Here is a 14312-nt window from a genome sequence, read left to right as displayed (position 1 = left end):
GTTACAGATGCTTTAAGAGATCATTCAGTGAGCAGAAAGTGCCCGAACTCTGTGATTCTATAAATATAGGTGGGAGATGTTCCTATTAACATTCCAATTTAAGAGAAGATACAAAGAGAAATTCAGACAACAATACCATGTAGTAATTGATTTTTTAAAATTTCCATTTGACTATTCTGAAAGCAGAATCATTAGACAATCACTTATCAACATAAAAACTAGAACTCAAAGCTCTAATTAAACATATTGCTGGAATATCATATGAACCCCTCACAATTAATGAAAATAACACAATTTGTAAATGTTAGGGGGGCTCAGCCAATCTCATTGTATACATGTTGTGCTCTGACAAGGTTTGAATTGAATTTATTTTATTTTAGGTTGGTACAGAGGAATATCAATAAAGAGACCTAGCATAAAGGTATGTTTAGATGCTGCTTTTAATAAAAACAATATTGAGTTTAATGCATCCTTTCAAATAATCTTATAAAGCCACTGCTAAATGTTGACTTGAATTAATGAAACAGTCTTCTGTTTTGTCAATAATTGACATAATAATAATCTCTTATAAAGGGGTAATCAATCATGAAAATTGAAATATTGAATAAAGTTGACTAGGAGCCTTAGACCTTATGTGTGGCATATGCAACATTCATTGCTAATGGTAAATACATTACCAGTTAGTTTGGGTATTTTTTACTAGCATGACAAAGCACAACCAAATGCTGGTTTTATCCAAAATAGTTTAGTAACTATTTTGTGAGCCGAAATATGTACACTATACAGGTAGTCCTTGACTTATTACTGTTTAACAACAGTTCTAAAATTACAATGGGCTCAGAAAAATTCACTTACAACCCAACCTCAATGTTACATCTATTGCACTACCTCCATGAACACATGATCACAATTAGGATGCTTGGAAATCGTTTTCAATTTACAATGGTCCAAGTATCTTTTGATCACACGATCGCAATTTGCGACTTTCCGAGGTCCTGATTTCTAACAAGCTAGATCAATGGTTCCCAAACTTTTTCTGTCCACCGCCCCCTTGGTGCTACAAACTGATCCTCAGTGCCCCCCACCCAGTGGTGGAATTCAATTTTTTTACTACTGGTTCTGTGGGAGTGGCTTGGTGGGCGTGGCTAGGGGGGGTCATATGACTGGGCGGTTTGCATGACGGAAGGAAGATAGCAACAGTAAAATTCAAAACTAACAATTAATTTATTCAAAATCCAATTTAAAAACCTTTTTAGTTAACGTTAATTCAACAAAATTGTTGAACATGATCCAGTGATACCAGGTTTTCAAAGTCTGATAGTTATTTATCAAGAACCTTAGTGACTAGTAACTTAGTAAACTACTTCACTGTTCAGTAAATTCTTAATATGATGGATGGGCTTGATGAAGGGATACCAGTTTCCCAATGTCTGGTTTTAAGTCACTTAACAGGAGTCTTAAATCACCATGTTCCGTAATCTGGAGTGGATTTCTTTGCTTGGAGAGAAGTTGGATGACCACACTGAAGCCACATTCCACTTGTTGGAAATGCAACAAGGAACTTCTTAACCACTGTCCATAGTGCAGGATAGTGATCAGAAATTTCTTTCTGTAACCAAAACTCTTGGTATGGCTTCTTAAACTTTGGCTTCAGCTCAATGTCATTTTGCAGCTTTATGAGTTGTTCTTCCACTACCCCATCTTCCTCAGTATCTGAAAATGGATTTATCACCCAATCTGGAATTTCCATCAAAAGAAGATCCTGATATCGCTCAGACATATCTTTATGCAGCATGTCCAAATAGTCACAAAAAACGTGAAGATTATCATCTTGTATCCCACCTTTCTCTTCTAGCTCAGACAAGCTTGGAAATTGGTATAGCTCGCGACAGCCTATATTGCGCTTGAATAGAGTTAACTTTGAAATAAACGTAGAGAGATGACAGATTTGGCCTCAATAAGATTGACCTCATTTCCTTGCAACTGCAAATTCACTTCATTTCACTTTGCAAATTGTTCTGATAAATGAGCAATGTCATGCCTGATCTCTTTGAGTTCACCATTGAGCCAGGCATTCTTGTTTTCAAAAAACTCCACAACAGTGTCAAAAAGATTGTAAAAATGTCTCACACAGTTGCCTTTTGATAGCCAACAAACTTCTGTATGAAGCAGCAAATGATCAAAATCTTCATCATTGAAAAGGTATTGAAAAAGTGATTTATGACCATTTTTGACAGTTATGACCATTGTAGCATTCCCATGGTTGTAATATCAAAATTTGGATGCTTGGCAACTGACTCATACTGTATTTACGATGGTTGCATTGTCCCAAGGTCATATGATCATCTTTTGCAACCTTCTGACAAGGCAAAGTCAATGGAGAAGCCAGATTCACTTAACAACGTTAGTAACAAGCGCAGTGATTCATTTAACAAGTGGCAAGAAAGATAATAAAATAGAGCAAAATTCACTTAACAACAGAACTTTTGGGCTCAATTATAGTCATAATCTGAGGACTACCTGTAGTCTGCAGCAGGATGAAAAAGGCTTTTCAGAGGGCAAAGAGATAGCAGAGTTTGGAATGTAGGCAGGAAGAAAGCAAATTTGTATCTTCCCTAGCAGTTTGTGAAATACAGGTGGTCCTTAACTTACAACTATTAGTTTAGTGACAGTATGAATTTTACAATGGCACTGAAAGAATTGAGTTATGACTCTTTTTCACACTTATAGCCATTGTACCATTCCCATGCCCATGTGATGAAAATTCAGACACTTGGCAACTTACTCATATTTATGATGGTTGCAGTATCATGCAGGTCATGTTGGTCACTTTTGTGACTTTCTGACAAGCAAAGTCAATAGAAAAGGAGGGAAAATGCCACTTTATAGCTAGTACAACTAATGATTAAAGATATTTCACTCATTACTGGGAATGAGATCAGGGCAATGACAATTCATTTTGGGGAAAACACAAGGATGTAGTCAGGACATGATGTTAAACTGCACTGTAAGCTACTTTTATTAGGTGTGTCAATGCTTGAGAACCACTTGTCTCAATTCCACACACTATTCTGAACAAAATGTGCCTCCCTCTTTCAGCAGATCAGCCAGCCAGTTAATGCTATAAAAATTACTACTAATTTAAAACACATTTTCTGGAGTATTTCCAGCAATGGGCAAGATTAAGATTGTTTATTAATCCAGATGATTTTAAAAAGAATCCTATTAACAATACTAATACTATAGAAAAAAACGTGCATCTATGAAGTAGTTGCAAAATCACGCCCTGCCCCAGCACGAAAGAATTAAAATCCACAATCTCTTTTGTACGCTGTTCAATCCTTATTTACATAAGAAAGTAGCTCAAGCAGAGTAGATGCTCTTCCTCTTAAAATCACATCCCAAAATTTCAGCTTCCCCTGCAATTTTTAATGGAGGCAGCAGCTCAGTTTCTACACAGCATGACAGACCGGCCGAGGGTCTCCGTGCGCTCATGTTGGGTGGGACAGGACCTTCGGCTCTTGTGAAGCTGTTCACCCACATGCCCATTCGTTAAATAACAGCGGGCTGCGGAGAAGGAAGGTGGCAAAGCTGGCAAGACGCAGGGAAGACAACTCCATTGCTACGTTTAGGGGTTCATGGCCGCCGCCCCCCTGCAGCTGGAGGAGCAGTTTTAACTGCCAGTCTTTTGCGATGAAGAAGAACCCAGCCCTTCCACCCATTGAAAGCGTGCGCAAGACCCAAGCCTTCCCAAGGCGCGGCGTCTCCGGTTCCTGGTGAGGTGAGACTGAGCCGCCACCTCCACACAAGCCGCACGGGGAAGGACTCTCGCTTTCGGTCCCATCGTATTCCCTTCTGCGGCTGCACGCTAAGCTAGACGAGTTGGGAGTACAGTACAGCAGAACACCTCCAGCACTCCTCTGCCACCTCCCTTGCCTCTTAGCGCCCCCCTGCTGCCCCCTATACCTCTTAGCGCCCCCTGCCTCCCCCCTTGCCTCTTAGCGCCCCCCTGCCGCCCCCCTTGCCTCTTAGCGACCCCCTAAATTGTCCCACCCCCCCCAGGGGACGGTACCGCCCACTTTGGGAACCACTGAGCTAGATTAACTTAACGGCCACTTGATTCACCTAATAATCAGGGTAAAAATGGTTGTAAAATTAGGTCTTGTCACATGATGATTCATTTACGACCCTATTGCTTAGTGACTGAAATTTTGGTCCCAATTCCGGTTGCAAGTCAAGGATTACCTATAATTGTAAAGTTCTGGATTCAGAAAACTGATAAGACTTGCATGTAATTGAGAATAAATCAATTTCAATCAGATATTCTAATATCAGCACTTACCAAACTATTTACTTAAGTAGGGTTGTTAAACTGCATTTATGAAAACCTTACAAATCTATCACATTTCATTTTTGGGAAATGCAAAATACAGGAAAACAGAAAGAAGTAATGAGGCCTTAAAACACAATAGAATTTTAAAAAAGAAAAGGGATTCTAAAACTAGTTTCACCAAATGGGCTGATAAATACTGAATTCTGCCGATCAATTGAAGCGTTCATTTAATACTTGTTAAAATAAATATAATCATTTTTCTTGCAGGGAATCTTTCCTGCAAATTACATTCATTTGAAAAAGGCACTGGTCAGTAACAGAGGGTGAGTATGCATTTCAATTATTAAGAAATTGATATATCTGACAAATAGATAGGAATTCATTAACGTTATTTAATATATTCTTAATTTAAACTACTTTTGCATGTAATGTTTAATACAGTTCTATATTCTATAACACTATATGTATTCTATAACACTATATGTATTCTAACAAATAATTTAAAAAATTACATCCAATTTCTTTCCATTTAAGAAAGAACTTTCTTAAGTATCACTGATTAGTCCTTATTCATAAGAATGATAGGCTGTCTTTCTTTGCAGCTATGTGATACCTATGAGACTAAGATAACCCATGCCTTGTTGGGTCTTTGTTGTAGAGATATTTCCTTATCAGATGTTTCAATGCCTTCAACAATGACAGAGCTTCTAATATATTGTTGGAAATACATTCAGAGATTATCTGCCTTGAAAATAGCCCATGTTAGCCTAGTCAAATATCAGCACATGTGTTTTTATGAGATTTTGTATTACGTCACAAATTGCTTTATGATAATTCTAATGTCATTAGACATTTTATTACATTTATCAAATTTCAATTCTGTGAGAGTCATGGCTCCTGGATTTTTGATGCATTGTGTAAGTTAGCCCATTTGTGGTATTTTGGTTCAAAAGATTTTGTCATATTTTGTACCGTTTTGGCTTATTCCATTTAGGAATAAGAGTTTTAGTAACATATAGATTAACCAGAGTATCAATTAATGTTTGTCAGCCTTACTGGGTAGAGCAAACCAGAAGATCAACTTCAAAAGAGGACTGAAATTACTTTTTTTGAGATTGAGTTTTACACAACCCTGCAAATCTGTTATTTGGACTATTGCAAGATGCTTTACTTGGGACTACTCTTGAATATTTGGCACAGAAAACAGCCGCGCAGATCTTGGAACCCTAGGATGGCCCCTGTCACATTGCTGTTCGGCATGCTGCACTGGTTGCCAGTTTGCTTCAGATCCAATTCAAGGTGTTGGTTATCATCTTTAAAGTCCTTCATGGCATGGGTTCAGCTTATCTGAGAAACCACCTCACCCCATGGAATTGGCAGACTTCTGCAAGTCTGAAAGTGCCTCATCTTCCACCTTTATCTACAAGATAACTAGAAAGAGTCGAGTCTGAAACATTTTCTCAAATTAGATTTCTGTTTTGGACTCAGATTCCATTTATCTCATTGTTGCTTTTTTACATTACAACATTGTTGTAATGGGATGTAAGGTTATTCTTATATCCCATTACACAATTCTAATAAAAAAATAGAACTAAAATTGTCATAAAATAAAATTTTGTACAACGAAACAGAAGACAGAAGATTATTTGACAATGGAACATTCCACTATGTTATATTTTGGGGGATGTTTGTTATATATCAATAAATACATAGTCTCAAGGGAAGATGGAAGTAAATGAACCCACAATTCTTCTTTTTATGACATTTTTACTGGTATTTATACATTTTACAGGCAGTATGAAACAATTGTTCCACTTGAAGATTCTGTTATTACTGAAGTTACAGCAACTCTCCAGGAATGGGCTATCCTCTGGAAGCAGTTATATGTGGTATGTAAGCAAAAGCATGTAGGTCACAGAGTTATAATAGTTAATATAGTGTGACTGAAGAATGGTGATAATATGTATTCTACTTAGAAACCATCTCAGTTCCTGAGAATTCAACTTCAATAAGTCCAGGAATATGTTTGATTCCCTGAATGGTTTAAGAAAACAAAACAGGATTCTTGCATAAATACATGATTCTGTGATGGTTTTTTAATACGGAAAAGGTAATTATTATTTAAATGATTAGTCATACAGTAAGGTATTAACACGGTGGCCCAGTGGCTAAGACGCTGAGCTTGTTGATCAGAATAGTTGGCAATTTGGCGGTTTGAATCCCTAGTGCCACGTAACGGAGTGAGCAACTATTACTTGTCCCAGTGTCTGCCAACCTGGCAGTTCAAAAGCATGTAAAAATGCAAGTAGAAAAATAGGGACCACCTTTGGTGGGAAGGTAACAGCGTTCTTTGCGCCTTCGGCATTTAGTCATGCTGGCCACATGACCATGGAGATGTCTTCAGAACCTTTACCTTTAAGGTATTAACAATCAATAGTCCATTGTAAATTTCCATTGCTCTTTATTTTATAATTATAGCTAAGATAGGTCAACGAGTTTCAACTTTTTATTTAAGGATGAACACTGCTATTAGTGTAGATTATTTCCAAATGATAGGTAGTTCTCAATTTACAACCACAATTGAGCCCAAAATTTCTGTTGGTAAGTGAGACATTTGTTAAATGAGTTTTGCCCCATTTTATGATGTGGTTAAGTGAATCACTATAGTTAAGTTAATAACATGTTGTTAAGTGAATCTAGCTTCCCTATTGATTTTGCTTGTTAGAATGTCGCAAAATGTGATCACATGACCTTGTGACACTACTGCCATCAAAAATATGTTGCCAAGCATCTGAATTTTGATCATATGTTCATGGGCATGCTGCTACAGTTGTGTAGTCATGAGCCACTTTTTTTAATGCTGTTGTAACTTCGAATGGTCACTCAATGAACTGTTGTAAGTCGAGGATTGCCTGTATAATGTTGTAAACAAAATGTAGCAGCAGTAAAAGATGTGCTGAACGCCAGAAAAATCCAAATAAAACTTTCCAAATCAAACTAGCCCAAATGTACATTATATGATATATTAATAAATACTTGTTTATGTACACAAATGAAGAGAGAGACAAAACCAAAAGTAAATAATTAACACAGTTAGTCCTTGTTTAACAACCATTATTGAGATCAGCAATTAATTCATTTAATGATAAGGTCAATAATTGGAAAATCATGTGACCATAACTAGCTTATGATTTTACTTCAGCTTCCCTTTTTATTCACTTTTCTGGAGTCAGAGGTGAGTTCTTACTGGTTTGGACCGGTTCTCCAGAACCAATAGTGCTGCCTTCAAACAAAGAGATTACTGATTTTCTGTTTTTTTTAAAAGTGGGCCTGCCCAGCTGATCCCCGGCGGCAGCTTGAATTGCTGCTCCTCAGCTGTTTTCCTTTTTTTCTGACTAAAAATATCACCTATCCTTTTCTCAGCCTGCCTTAAAGAAGTATTTCACAAATTAGACTGGGCAAAAGATGAAATAAAAATCAGTGGCACCTATTTAAATCACTTGAGATTTCAGATGATGTTATTCTCTTCTCACAAGATACAGAAGAACTACAAATACAAGAGCTGCACTAAGGTAGATAATAAACCTGAAAATGTTGTAAATGTGAGCTAGTTGCCAACTGTTTGAAATGTAGTCAGATGATGGGCTTAATACTTTAAAGCAGCTCAAAGTGCTTTATGGAGTTCTAAAGCAGCCTTTCTGTGGCCATCTTAACTTTGAATTGTTTTTAAACAACCAATCATAAATCGAAGATGTTGTTGCTGAAAATAAGTCACTGATCAGTGGTGAAAGACAACATAATAAAAGAAGCATAAGCACTGGATCAGACCTTGAAACAAACACATATTGCAAACTTTTTTTTCTCATGTACCTCTCCAGTACAGTTATAGTCAGTTATGCAGATATCTCAGACCTTACAGGCAGGAGCCTCTGAATGGACACACATTCAGTTGTTGTCACAGTCATATGAAATTCTCACGTATCGACCTGCACAGTCCTGGGGTTATGGTGACAGCCAGCACTGCTGGGTTTGCCATTGCTAAATGACATCACACTTGGCAACCACAGTTCTTTTGGAGTGTAGAATGTAATGTGAAAAGCTCTGCTCAGTATATAAAGTTATATTAATCTGCCTCTACAGTCAAAATTTTAATAAAATTGGTTTGAAGTCCTACCATACTTCTGAAACTAATTATTTCTTGATGCATTCTACAGGTATTCCTTGTTGAGCAACTGTTTCAGGCAATGACTGACTATAGTTACAATGGTGATAAAAAGATAACTGTGACCAATCATTGCATTAATGACCTTTACAGATCTGTAAAGCAAAGGAAAACTGAAATAATATAATAAGCACAGTTTTAGTTTTATTTAGTGACCACTTTGCTTAATGTCTTAGTTGTGATAAATGAGGACTACCTGTGCTTTCAAACACACATTCTGAAATTTAAAATATAGAGTAAACTATGCCATTCCTGGTTTCATTAGGAAATTTTCAGGGTTCTCAAATCTTTTTTTCTCCTTTTCTGCTTTCGAAAAAATAAAATGTTCGCAGAAACATAAGATAGATCTGTTCTACAAGCTACGCCATGTGATGAATGAACTGATTGATCTTCGCAGACAATTACTTTCTGGTCATTTGACCCAGGATCAAGTTCGAGAAGTCAAGAGACATCTCACTGTACGATTGGACTGGGGAAATGAGTAAGTATGGTTCTAGTTTTGTTTAAATAAGTGTAATAGTGATGAAATAACAGAATTTGAAAATAGTCAAAAGCTTTATATATAACCCAGATATTGCCATGCTATGCTTTTTTGGGGGATACACAGTATTATTCAAAGCACAGAAAAATAATGAGAAGAAATTAACAAAAGAAAAGGCAGAAGTTAAGAGAGTAGAAAATAATTCTTATTAAATCTAGTTTACACTGACATCATTTAACAGATATCTCCATGTTTTCTTTTCTCATTTTTGGTTCCTCCATCTCTATACATCATACTTTTTGTTCTTTAAACTTTCCACTTTTTCAGGATTCAACTCATTCATCTGTTACTTTTTCAGACTTCCCTTTTCTCTCAGTCTCTTTATTATCTCTCAATACATTAGTTTGGTGATTCAGGCCTCATTCATATTCTTTATATGGCCAAACTATATATATAGATAGTCCTTGATTTATTACCATTTTATTACAACTGTTACAATGACACTTAAAAAGTGACATGATTAGGCCTCATATTTACATCCATCACAGTTGATATGGAATGTGTAGGGAAAGATGCTGTCTAGAAAACAGAGAAGAGAGGCAGGAGCTCTCTTAAAACTGGTGGACAGAGAAAGAAACTTAGGAAGGACCCTCCTAATTGATTAAGGAGTTAAAAGTAGCAGCAGGAAGCAGCACTTCAGACTTGAAAGGTTCTATTAATATAACCTAACAATAAAGCAGAATTAGTGTATCTAGTTGTGTTTCCCATTTGGTTTCCCTGTGGTATCCTCACTTTTTTTAGCACTCTAAAGCCATAGTTCCTATACTTCCTGAATATTAAAAGGAAAATTTGCTTCTGTAAATCCCAACAGCAAGGCAGTAGGAAACAGCTGTTAACTATAGATAAGGCTTAGGTGAGCAAGGTGAATTTCCAAGTCCAGGAGTCCAAAGTCAAGCCTGTGATTTATGAGAGATCATGGTTAATCAACAAGCCAGAGTTGTAAATAACTAGATTCCAAGTGTCAAGATAGGCAAGCCAGGTGCTGTAATTAGCAAGAGACCATTGTTCCTATGGAAATAGCGGCAGTGAGTTCAGCTTCTTGCTGCTTGCTCATGAGTTGCACATGTTAGCAAGTTGCAGAGATCCCACCTTCCCAGAAGGAATTGCTGGGGGAACCAAGTGAATGCTGGAGCAGCCTGCATTGTAACTGAGATTCTGAAAGCATGAGATCAGGGCAGACACCACATCCTTGGAGTCACATGATGAATATTTGGTATTTACGATCCAGGGGTCACAGGATCACCATTTAAGATCTTCTCAAGCGGCTTCTGACAAAATCAATGGGGGAAGCTGGATTCACTTAATAACTGCATAATTTGCTTAACAACCATGGCAAAAAAGTTGTAAAATTGGGAATGGCTCACTTAATGACCATAGCACTTAGTGATGAATATGCCAGTTCCAGTTGTGAATGAAAGTCAAAGACTACCTACACTTCTTTCATATTTGTCACTCATTTTAGTTATGATCATTCAGCAGCCACTCATTCCTGCCCCCTCTCTTGTTTTACCATACATACTTTTTAAATAATCTATTTCCACTACATTCAATTTTCTTCTCTCCTGCCATATCTTAATCCTATTTGCACAAAAGCACACTCTTATAATCAGCCACTTTCACTTCTTTCAATAAATACTTATTCCTTATAATAGGCCTCACGTTTCTGTCAGCAGTTGTATCTATTTCTCCATCACTTTTACCATATTTGGTAGGCTTTCTACAAGATAACATAAATTCATTTGTCCTGATTTGTCTCTATTTATATACATTATAATTTACAATTGTATCCTCCACTTTCCTTGTAGTACAAACCTTGGTCTTTAATATATTAAGTTTCAGATCTGTATACCTCATTGTGCCATATAGTTTATTTAATATTTGATGAAAATGTTCAAATTCTCCTGTGCGCTGCTTGGAGAATCCAAGCATGAGTTAACTTTTGCGTGTATCCCATGCTTGGATTCTCTAAGCAGCACATAGGAGAAAGACTTGTCTTACCTGAAAGGTTGTTCTCTGTGTGCTGCGGGAGAATCCAACCCCACTCTTGTGACCAAACTGGTTCAGGGTCACGAGAGAACTTTACCTTCAACGTTCCCATCTCTATTGACTGGCTGCGCCTTCATTGAAAAACTGAGCTCCGTTGAGCAGAGGAGGCGTGGTCAGGACTTTTTCTAACTCAGTCTCTGGACAAACGGACAAAAGTTGGATTCTCCCACAATGCACAGAGAACAACTTTTCAGGTAAGACAACGGTCTTTCACAACAATTTGGCATTGTTCACATAAAATGTACAAATATGTTTACGTATCTGATGAACATATCTGTATTGATACCAAAAGCGTTCTTCATTAATTTATCCATAAATATATTAAGCAATGAAGAGGAAATCATACAGTACATTTGTGTTTTATTGTGTTCCATTTTTTATATTGTATCAATATTTTCCCATGTTTGGATGGAGAACCTACTAACATCCTGAATACCTTGCTGCTTGACTTTTGCAGTGTATTTTATATGGGGCTGCTCTTGAAAGACCAACTGGAAACTTCAACTTCAGAATACAATGATGGGCATGCCCATTAATAATACCTGCTTCAGAAGCTGAACTTGTTGCCAGTTTGATTCTGGGTGTGAATCAGAGCTAGTTGTTACCAATAATAATTGCCATTATGATCAAATAATTTGACCATGTCAGCTATTTGTCTGGGGATTTATAGTTTATATTTTAATTAATATGTCATGGAATACATATGTGCAAGACTTCTTACACTTCTACAAAAAGATGTCTTGACTAGAAAAAATAAATGGAATTCCTAAAAGTGTAGATATTTTTAAATTTTATTCAAATTTAAGGTTCTTTTATTACTTGGATAGTTGAACTATCCATTGTCCACAGAAAGAGAATCAGTGAATACTTCCTTTTTCAATTTCCCCAATCTCTGTAAATGTTTATTCAGCAGTTTAGGGAACTTGCTAAATAGAGGCAGCTAAAAATAAAAAATTATATCCGCACAATCAAATTCAAATTTTCTTTGTTTGACACGGGGGTATATATATCAGGCTGTGTGTGACATGTTCAGGGCTTATTACTCCTTCAAAGGTATGCCAGGTCAAGAAACTGGCATAGTACATTATTGTACTAAGATAGAATAATAAAATATGAAAACTTTGTCTAAGTTTCTATTCTACTTGATTGTACTAAATACAATCAAGAGATGGATATTTTGAGGGTTTTTTTTTCCAGGATTCATTCTTAAGATTGTGTTATATTTTTTCAAACTTCCTTCTTAATAGCTCACATCTTTCCCTAAAGATTATTCTATATCCCAGACTCCGTTCTAAATTCTTTCATACTATCTTGTTTGTCAAAATCATGCAGGCAGGAGGAGGTGTGTTACCACCCCCCTCCTCCAGCACTGGGTCTCCCACCTCTGATTGCTTAACAATCCACATCGTCCTGGGGTTTAAAACAAAAAGTGGGACTGCTGGAATTGCTATCACTAACTGATGTGGCCACATGACATCACATTTTTGCCTTATGTTTGGCAATGGCAATTCCAGTCCTAATTGCTGTTGTAAGTTGAAGGCTAGCAAAAATTTTTCTAAAGTTGAGATAACTTTCCTAATAGCTATTCCTTACACTTTATCAGATGGATGTACTCATTAAGAAAGCCCTCAAATGAGGATTCTAAAACCCAAATAACCAATCAAGAAATGATTATTTTTAATTTCATATTTTACATTTTATATAACATGAATATACTTTCTCCACAATACCTTTCAATATTGGGAAAGCTGCTTTGCCTTATAAATTGTCAAGTAGCTGATGACTCCCAAGAAATGAAAATCACACTGATTTCAGAAAAATATGTTTCTAGGTAATCCTGGATTAAAACATAATCTAGACATTTTAGAAATAAATTCATGGGAAAATTTATAATAAGCCAATTAAGGTGGAGTTTCTTTGAAACATTTTCTTCCCACTCCATAGTTAAGATTCCATATGTGAACTATGTGAACTCTTGTTTGTCCCCTTCTCTTGTTTGTTTGTTATCCTTTTCCAGAATAACTTTGAATGACCACAGTTGAGCTGTAAATATTCTGATATTGTTGCTTCTACTCAACTTCTGAGTACTACTGCATTGCATTTGCTTGTTTGTTTGTTTGATTAGATTTTAATGCTGTTCCTCCCAAAATGACTCTGGTCAGTGCCAAAATCTGTGTAGTGTCGCATATTGTACTGTTGTTAGAGTTTTCAGCATTCATTAGATAATTATGCTTTGGATATTCAAGCTTGTGCAGTGTCATGTTTGAAGTACTCTGTCTCTTTATTATCAATGCTATATGTATACGAAGGTCCAGGCCAAATCAAAATAATTAGTGGACTTGCTAGTGCCACATACATGTTCCTGCATAGAGACTTATAAAAAGTGTTTCCTAAATCAAACCTTTTTTCTATAACACCTCATAGTAAAGGTTGAACTATTATATTTGCTGTGATGTTTTTGATAGAAATTATCTCTGGGTAGTGATAACAGCCAGCTACTAAATAATCCTAACATAAACAATATGAGGTTAAGTACAGATTCCCAAATGTTTGGCAGGATGAATAAACACTACAAGCATAATAATTGATATGAGGATATATGTTGGCATAATTATAATGTGAAGGCTGTATTGCTATATATATGTTTAATACAGTAAATAGAAAGCCATTTTGCTATAAAGGTTAAAGTACTGCAAACCAAGAGACTGGGTTCTAATTTCTAATTTTGTCAGATAAGCGACCTTGGGCCAGTGACTCCCTCTAAGCTAGGGGTGTCAAACTCAAGGACCAGGGGCCAGATGCAGCTCACAGGGTACTTAGATTTGGCCCAGGGGCCACTCTCGAAACAGCGAAGTACTGGCCTACAGTGCTTCTGCCAGCAAAAACAGGCTCCCGGGCTCTATTTTTGGCTATCACAGTCTCCTGCAACCTTCTGCCAGTGAAAACAGAACCTGGGAGCCCATTTCGCTGGCAGAGCACTCAGGCCACCACAAGCGCTCCTGACACGATGACGTTGAGCTGGCCAGCCCCCCCGCATACCCTCCCCAGGTCAAACACAATCCTGATGCGGCCCTCAATGAAATCAAGCTTGACACCCCTGCTCTAAGCCATAGTAAAAGGCAATGGCAAAACAATTTGGAAAATACTGCCATACAGAACTCTGGTCCATT

General features: G+C 36.9%; 1 protein-coding gene across 8 annotated transcripts in view; it reads left to right on the top strand.

Annotated features, from left to right (window-relative positions):
- The window catches only part of DOCK3 (dedicator of cytokinesis 3), a 201292-nt gene that overhangs the window by 22243 nt on the left and 164737 nt on the right, over nucleotides 1-14312 (top strand). For all 8 annotated transcript variants that reach the window (XM_087709232.1, XM_087709235.1, XM_087709231.1 and 5 more), the window contains exons 3-6: nucleotides 381-421; nucleotides 4601-4656; nucleotides 6126-6222; nucleotides 8888-9036. In XM_087709232.1, coding sequence (XP_087565358.1) covers nucleotides 381-421; nucleotides 4601-4656; nucleotides 6126-6222; nucleotides 8888-9036 — 343 coding nt within the window. The remainder of the gene's footprint in view (nucleotides 1-380; nucleotides 422-4600; nucleotides 4657-6125; nucleotides 6223-8887; nucleotides 9037-14312) is intronic.

The sequence above is a fragment of the Thamnophis sirtalis genome, unplaced genomic scaffold, assembly GCF_051295495.1.
Source record: "Thamnophis sirtalis isolate CommonGarterSnake01/CBP01778 unplaced genomic scaffold, rThaSir2_p1.2 scaffold_3, whole genome shotgun sequence".
Taxonomy (NCBI): Eukaryota; Metazoa; Chordata; class Lepidosauria; order Squamata; family Natricidae; genus Thamnophis; species Thamnophis sirtalis.
The sequence above is the reverse complement of the archived record's forward strand: the minus strand, read 5'-3'. Positions and strand labels throughout refer to the sequence as shown.